This window comes from Rhagoletis zephyria, unplaced genomic scaffold (genome assembly GCF_001687245.7).
Source record: "Rhagoletis zephyria isolate East Lansing unplaced genomic scaffold, Rhagoletis_zephyria_1.1 Rzeph_scaffold_00949, whole genome shotgun sequence".
Lineage (NCBI taxonomy): Eukaryota > Metazoa > Arthropoda > Insecta > Diptera > Tephritidae > Rhagoletis > Rhagoletis zephyria.
The window spans coordinates 122,887-130,256 of record NW_016158033.1 but is presented as its reverse complement, the minus strand read 5'-3'; the positions used below and the strand labels follow the sequence as shown (position 1 = coordinate 130,256).

Below are 7,370 nucleotides of genomic sequence, written 5' to 3'. Positions count from 1 at the left end.
AGGTGATAAGTGTTGTAGTATAAATAGCTATCCTACCGAGCTGAGCGCTCGAAAGGCTAATATTTAATAAAAAAACGACCAAGGTAGCGGAATCAATTATGCGAAATACCGTTGAAAAGTTTGTGAAGAATCTTAATTTATTATATTGTTCCCATGCCATACTACATTGTCTTTGCAGTTTTTTTCGGTTCAAATTTGATATATATTTTTTCACTTAAATTTTTGTGGCGACATACATACATATAGATTAGCATGTGGAGTCAGTGTTTATTTAAATAATATTTCAGCCAACTTTGCGTGGCGTCTAGATTTTGAAGCTCCATCAGCTGTGACGTGGGAAGTTTCTTAATGACACTAATTAGCTTTGTGAAAAAAAGTTAGAGTTAACTTGGTGGAAGTAAGAAAACAAAAAATCCAGAAACAAAAAACAAAGAAAGATCGACTGAAAAAGTTTATAGACTGAAAATATGAATAATTGTTTTCTAACTTAATAAATTTAGCTGTGTTTTATAGAAATATTTATGTAAATGTATACACGCGTATCGAGCCATAGTAAGCTTGCTTAAAACGTCAAAGTTTTGGGCTCGTAACTTTCCAGAGAGCTGGCAAATCGGGATGGATTGAATTATTGCTTCATTGCATTGTTTAAATTGCTTCACTTGAAGACATATGCGGCCACCTTTTGTCTAACAGGGATTATTTACGACAGACAATTATACATTCTAACCATGTAGTTGGTAAGAACTTTCTTGGTCTCTCCTAACCTAAGTCATTTTCGGCCAGATGCGTCAGATGCGTTGTTTTCAACAGCGATCTCACCTCTGCAAGCAGTGTGAAGACAAAACTCCTGTTTGTTGCCACAAGTAATTTCCATGAAGCGGGCATACTGTGGCATAAGACCTACTTTGTGCAGCTGGCGAAAAAAGGTAGAGCAGAGAACAAGCACATGAGGTAGTACGCCAAATCTAGGCCGGACACGAAAAGTACATGTCCAGCGCTCTGATTCTCCTCGAACGCCTTCCACTCAGGATGATTGTTGAAAGCATCATTAAATTAGAATACACGCAGGCAGAAGGGATTACCAATAAATTTGTTATGTCAAAGCTGCCGAAGAGAAGAGGCAATCGCACACTTTTTTTGCCACTGCAACCTAACCTTTTTATCTTTTTGTTTGTAGAATGCGATACCCTCTTAAGAAGGCAAAACAGACCGTTAATTACAAACTTTAGGTTCAATTTCTGGTCTTACCAACAGCCATTAATTTGTTTCTAATAGCAGTCGCTGCCAAACAGGACAGTCAAACCTTTGATTGGAATTCTGCTTTGAAAAAGCTTCTCAAATGAACCCATTTGTACTTTGGTAGGTTCTGTTCTAGTAGAAGGCAAGTTGTGCTTATTTTTATACATATTGAGGTTATTAAATAATAAAAACGTATGTAGTCTTGCGGTATTAGAGTCCTTTAATTTACCTCTTCCCTTCAGATAATATTTAACTAAATATTTACTTTTTTCAACGAGTCATAAATTAAATGCGCACGGCCCAAAAAGCACAAGTATTCCTTCTACAGTTCTCTCTCTTCTACAGAATTAGTTTAGTTTTTTATGCTTTATACGGCCTTCCTTTAGCTGGCATCCTTTATAAGTCCGCTTTCTTGCTTTCTTTTAATTAAAAGCAATTATTCCATGTCTCTTGTGTCGCCGCATTTCCCCAGACTGCGATCAGGGTGAAAGTGTGTGACACACAATTATGCAGCGATTATCTGTTTGTATGTAAGTGCGGGTATTCGAGACTGTGAAAATTTACAAATTCACACACAGCGAAGTAGTTAGAGAAGGCGCAGGCGCGGGTTGACCGTCACGACGGGACACAGCGATTTTGTGTGGCGACACTGCAGGACAAAGCAAAGATAACGGTCAACATAAGGCCATCAAGGCTTACACAATACCGCTGGACAAGGGCATGTAAGTGAGGAGATGTGGAAAAGATTCGAAACGCAAACGAAAACAGAAGGCCCCCAGTAGCGCAGTTAGAATATAATGTAGGGCACGAAATTGTTATCAAATTTCCAATTACATGACCACAGCGGCTCTGACAATTCAAAGCCAGCGAGTGGTTTTCNATGTAAACACAAATATTCACACTTATGTGCAAGCGTCAGCAATTTAGCACAGTTTCTGCATTGTTGTTACCAACTATAAATCCTTTTTTGTTAGTTTTGTTGTTTTCTCTTAGGACTTTGTTTTTGGTTTTGTGCGTATTGTTTTAATTGGCTGTGGTATTTATAGCTTGGCTGCGGGATAATTTCAGTCATTTGTTGAAAGCCAGATGTGATAATGACACCTCAAGCAAGATAAATAAATAGTAGAATAGGACTAAAATATTACATTATGTTGATTGACTTAGACTGTAGATGAGTGATATGGAAGTGTTAATCAGACGAATAATTTATATAAAATTTGTGGAGCGTTTAAAAAGAGTTCCTTCTTGCTAAACACTACTGAAATAGCTTTGAAAATATGTTGAGGTAAAAAATGATCGCATCTGCGGAAGGAAATGGGCTATTCCAACAAGGTAATGTTCACTCAGCCATGGTATTCTATAGATTAAGCCCTCTTCCACTACCTTCCAAACCTGAAAAGTGGCTCAATGGTAGGAAATTTAGATCGAAAGAAGTGGTTATTATTTAAACAACTGCCTATTTTGTGAACCTGGAAAAACCTTTTATTTGGAAGATATAAAAAATTGTAAAAACGCTGAACTAAAGGTATCGATCTAAAAACAGCGACATGTTTTGCGAAAAAAATGCTTTTTTTTGCAGTAAAGGATGTATTTTATTGAAAACTAGCAAATACCCGGCTGGCTTCACTGCACCTTAAAAGTATTTTTGTGTTGTTATAAAATAGATTTAAGGAGCTTAATGAAGTGAGATTTTCAAACAAATTTTCGATTTATGAAGCATTCTTTATTTTTTACGAATGTGGGTATTTAAAAAGTAGATAAAGTAACGAATTTCTCCTGGATATTTAATTTATAATGTTATAACCGGAGTCTACATATCGCGATTTATTTCAAATGTGTAATAATTCAAATATACCTTATCTTATCAATATAACTGAATTAAATTTTTCAAATAGTTGGAAATCCGTTTCAAAAATATTTTCGACAGTACGACTTTCTTAAACCTTTTTTGTTTAATACCAATATTGTAATAATTCATTTATTTTATCAATTTAAATGAATAAAATTTTTTCAAACAGGTGGCAACTCTCCTCAAACAGTAAACTTCCCAAACCTCTTTAGTTTGATACCCATATCAATTAAATTACATATATTTATTAAAATTTTCAAACAGGTGTCAACCTACCACCCAAAAAATTCGGCTATAGACCTTCGTAAACCTCTTTCTTTCAACAGCCATGTTACAATATTTACTTAATCTGGTCAATTTACTTAAACTGTAATTTTGAAATAGGTGGCAACTCTCAAATTATCATTTCTATACTTTAAGTTAGACCTCTAGCAATCAGGGACATAACAGTTATAAGTTTTATCGGAAAAACGTTGTTCCATAACAGTTATTAGATGAGAAAATATTTTTTATATCATCAATAAGAGTTATAATCCAACGTTTAATTTTTACGTTGCCTGATACATAACTGTTATGCAGGAGAAATATGTTTTCCGTCGCCAATAAGAGTTATTACCCAACGTTTATTTTTTATGTTGCTTGATAACAGTTATTACCCAACGTTTATTTTTACATTGTCTTATAACAGTTATTTCACTCCTCCTCTTTTATATTCATCACCTTTATCTTCTTCTCCATCTCCATTTTCGTCAATATTTTTATCTTACAACGTTTATCAGACAACGTAAAAAATAAACGTTGGATAATAACTGTTACTAAGCAAAGTAAAAAATAAACATTGAGCATTAACTCTTATCGGCGAGATATCAAATATTTTTCATCTAATAACTTTTATGAAATAACATTTCCGTTAAATTTCAGAATTCGGGCAAGTTTTTTTTTTTGGTCCCTGCTAGCGATACATCGGTGAAAACGAATGGTCATGGAAGAAGGATTTAGGAAGGAGGAAAAAACTAAAAAAAAACCATTTCAGCTGTAAGCTTTTCTCTTTCCACCACTTCAAACAATTATTCCATTAAAGCTTCTCACACTTTTGCTCTGCCACTTAATCCACCGTCATTAATTACGTATACGCCACATAGACGCAGCGTGCGAAATATTTGAATATAAATACATAAATAAAGAACATTTCACATAATTAAAAGCGTAGGAATTAAATGGGCATTAGTACATAAATAAGCGTGGGTTACTTAACATGAAATGTCCTATGGCCTCAGTTCAAGTACAAAAAAAAAGTAACAAATGAAAGTGAAATTACAAATATTTTACACTTTTACCTTTACATGTTTTTTGATTGAAAATGTGAATTTGCATTTTTTTGCAACAGTAAATTACAATTAAAAATGCATGCAAATATGGAAATAAGGAAAAATACATATCTTAAAAAACGATTACTGCCATTTAAAGGAAATCGTGGAGGAGCCGGCAAACTACGCGAGATCCACCTTTAACTTTCTTGATTCTAAAAACATTGACTTTGTGCCAAAGATAGTGAGTCCGTCACAGTGGTCCACAGTGTCGGGCTATTGAGAGGTATTGGGCAATAGTTAAAATCAAACTATGAAATATGTACCAAGGAAACTGCCAAAAAAGAAACGGCTGTCGACTTGAAATGGAACAGGGCCACAAAGCAGGTCAATGGCAGTGCTCAAGGCGCATCAGTACAAGGTAGTGTTGATTGAACAGCTAATCAGGATATTTTTGTCTCTACACTAGTATAGGAGAATGTCATCCAAGACGAAATGGCGCAACTTTAGGATGTCAACAAAATGAAATGACGAACATTATCTCCTATTCTCTTTCGTTTTGACGGGACTTTTACTTATATGCAAGTGCCGCCACCTTGTATGGGTGCGCCTTGGCAGCGCTGTCGTAAGGTTGATGACGAATACATAACGAAAACAGTTGCGAAAGGAGTGTGAAAAATGTGATATCCAAAAAGTTTCCTTTGTGAATAATATAGAGTAAAATATGTTATGTTACAACTAAAAAATACTACCAGCCCACTTATTTTTACTGCTTAAAATTCTCAGGTTACGTTCGGTTCAATCCTTACATTTGATTACTGATAACTTTTCATTAACTTTTTAGCTTCTTATTAACCGACTTCCAAAAAAGGAGGAGGTTATCAGTTCGTCGGAATATATTTTTTTTTTTTTTTTTATGTATGTTACCGCATAACTTTGCACCACGTCAACCGATCAATAATTGCAGGAAAGTATATTCCCATTTGGTTTAGATCCGATCATTGGATCATGAAATATATAGATATATATATATTTTTTAAGTCGGTTTTTTTTTTTGCTAAAAATTACTTGTTTTAATGTGAACAAGTTGACCAATCAAGAAATAACAAAAAAAAAAAAAACAGTGCACACATACCCAAATGTAGTGCGAAATAACTTAAAAAAAAAGAAAAAATGTGCAACCAACTTGAAACACTGCCACATAATTGCTAAAGTATATTTATTCTAAGTAATGTTTCTTTCACAACTTTGTTGGAAAAGTTTATTCAATGCAAAGCATTGCAACTTACCCGATCGTACAGTGAGAAAACTTTTTCGATGTCCTCTTTTGTCAGCTTAGCGGCACCCTATTGTATGCAATTGCACGGGGATATGTTGCCAAAGCACCCGAGCGTCAGAGTTGTGCGCAATTGTTGAGGGTCACAATGGAGTAATGGTTGGCGTTGAGTAGAGTAATGCAGCAGGGAGTTAGTTGGTAATATAAAAAGAGAGAAATGAAGTACACAGTGAGTTATTGTTAAATATTTATATTCATATTATTTAAATATGTATATACATATATTTAAGCAACTTTAGGAAACTTGAAATACATTTTTGTATCAACGAAGAAATTTGTGTAACAAACCTTTCAAATTTACAAAGTTAATGTATGCATATACATGGTATGTATGTATGTTTAGAAATTACAAAAGTATCTAAATATGTAAAAATTGTGCGAGAAGAGCTGCTGCTGTTTTGAATGAATGCGAATATGTTTCGTTTCGTTTTCTGAGTATTTAATAAATGAGAATTTGGTAACTGTGTATGTATATGATTATATAACCTTTTAATTTCTAAACAAATTCGTTATTAAGACGATAATTTAGGTATGTGTTTCTATTTTATATATTTTCTGAATTAAAATTCTGTTCTGCATTGAAGGCAGCTTTAAGTATCTATTAAATTCACTTATGTAAAGTTATTTATTCTAAGCACATTGAAGTATGCTCCTTTGAATGGCTTTCTCTCTTATTCCCTTGCGAAAGTTGCGCGGTGCCGTCTCATTGTCAAGTAAAATGACAAAAAGAAAATTGTTATTCACTTTCTGCATTAATTCAACTACTTATGTACATACATATGTATATATGTACAAACTTTTTTTATATACATATGTAGGTGTGCAACCGGAATATATGTACATTGGGGTGGTCCAAAATTATTTTTCAGCCGCTCCCAGTACTCGAGAATATTGAAAATAAGAACACATTTATTTTTTAGTTATTTTGAAATCGGCTAAAACCATGCCATCGGGCTTTGGAAGTTTTCCGTATATTTCACATAATACAGTTTTTCGTAGAATGCTAAAAAATCATTAAAAATAAATACCCTTTTTGATGTTACACTTCAGAAATCTTCAAACAATAAAATTATACTGCATGGCTATATTCTAGTCGATTTCAAAATAAAAAATATGGATGTCTTTATCTTCCATATTCTATAATTCTGGGGAGCGGCACCAAGAAAATTCCAAAAACTTGAACTGCTTGATTATTTTCTTATTTATTTATTTATTTTATTGCATTTGATAAAAGTAATAAATTGAAAACATGTTTTTGAGGTAGAAGATGTGCTCACATTCTAGACTAAATTTATTATTATTATCTCTAAGGTTTAAGAGGTTTTACCAAATCCATCCGTCAGTCCAACTTATTTAAAATACACATACAAATACATATAACAATAAAAAGTGAAAAACGTGTTTGAAGGCTAGCAACAGGTAAAAGTCATAAACTTTGCTCATTCGTCAAAAATATTTTTGTTTTATTTTTTACCTTTTTTAAGGCATTTGTATGTATGTATGTATATCAAGCACCTCAGCACGCCTTTTCAAATACTCTTCCATTTCTACAAGTTTTGGTTTTTGTGGTTTGGGTATAATTCACATGCGAAAATTCACTAAAAGTAGGATGTATGTATGTATGTGTGAAGTGCGAGTG

The 7,370-nt window shown here is 33.4% G+C and overlaps 1 protein-coding gene across 1 annotated transcript in view; it reads right to left on the bottom strand.

Moving 5' to 3' along the window:
* Positions 1 to 5,684: 5,684 nt before the first annotated feature.
* The window catches only part of LOC108362148 (calbindin-32), a gene marked incomplete at its 3' end in the record, with an annotated part of 119,113 nt that continues 117,427 nt past the window's right edge, over positions 5,685 to 7,370 (bottom strand). Inside the window, exon 8 of the mRNA XM_017615010.1 lies at positions 5,685 to 5,741. Coding sequence (XP_017470499.1) covers positions 5,685 to 5,741 — 57 coding nt within the window. The remainder of the gene's footprint in view (positions 5,742 to 7,370) is intronic.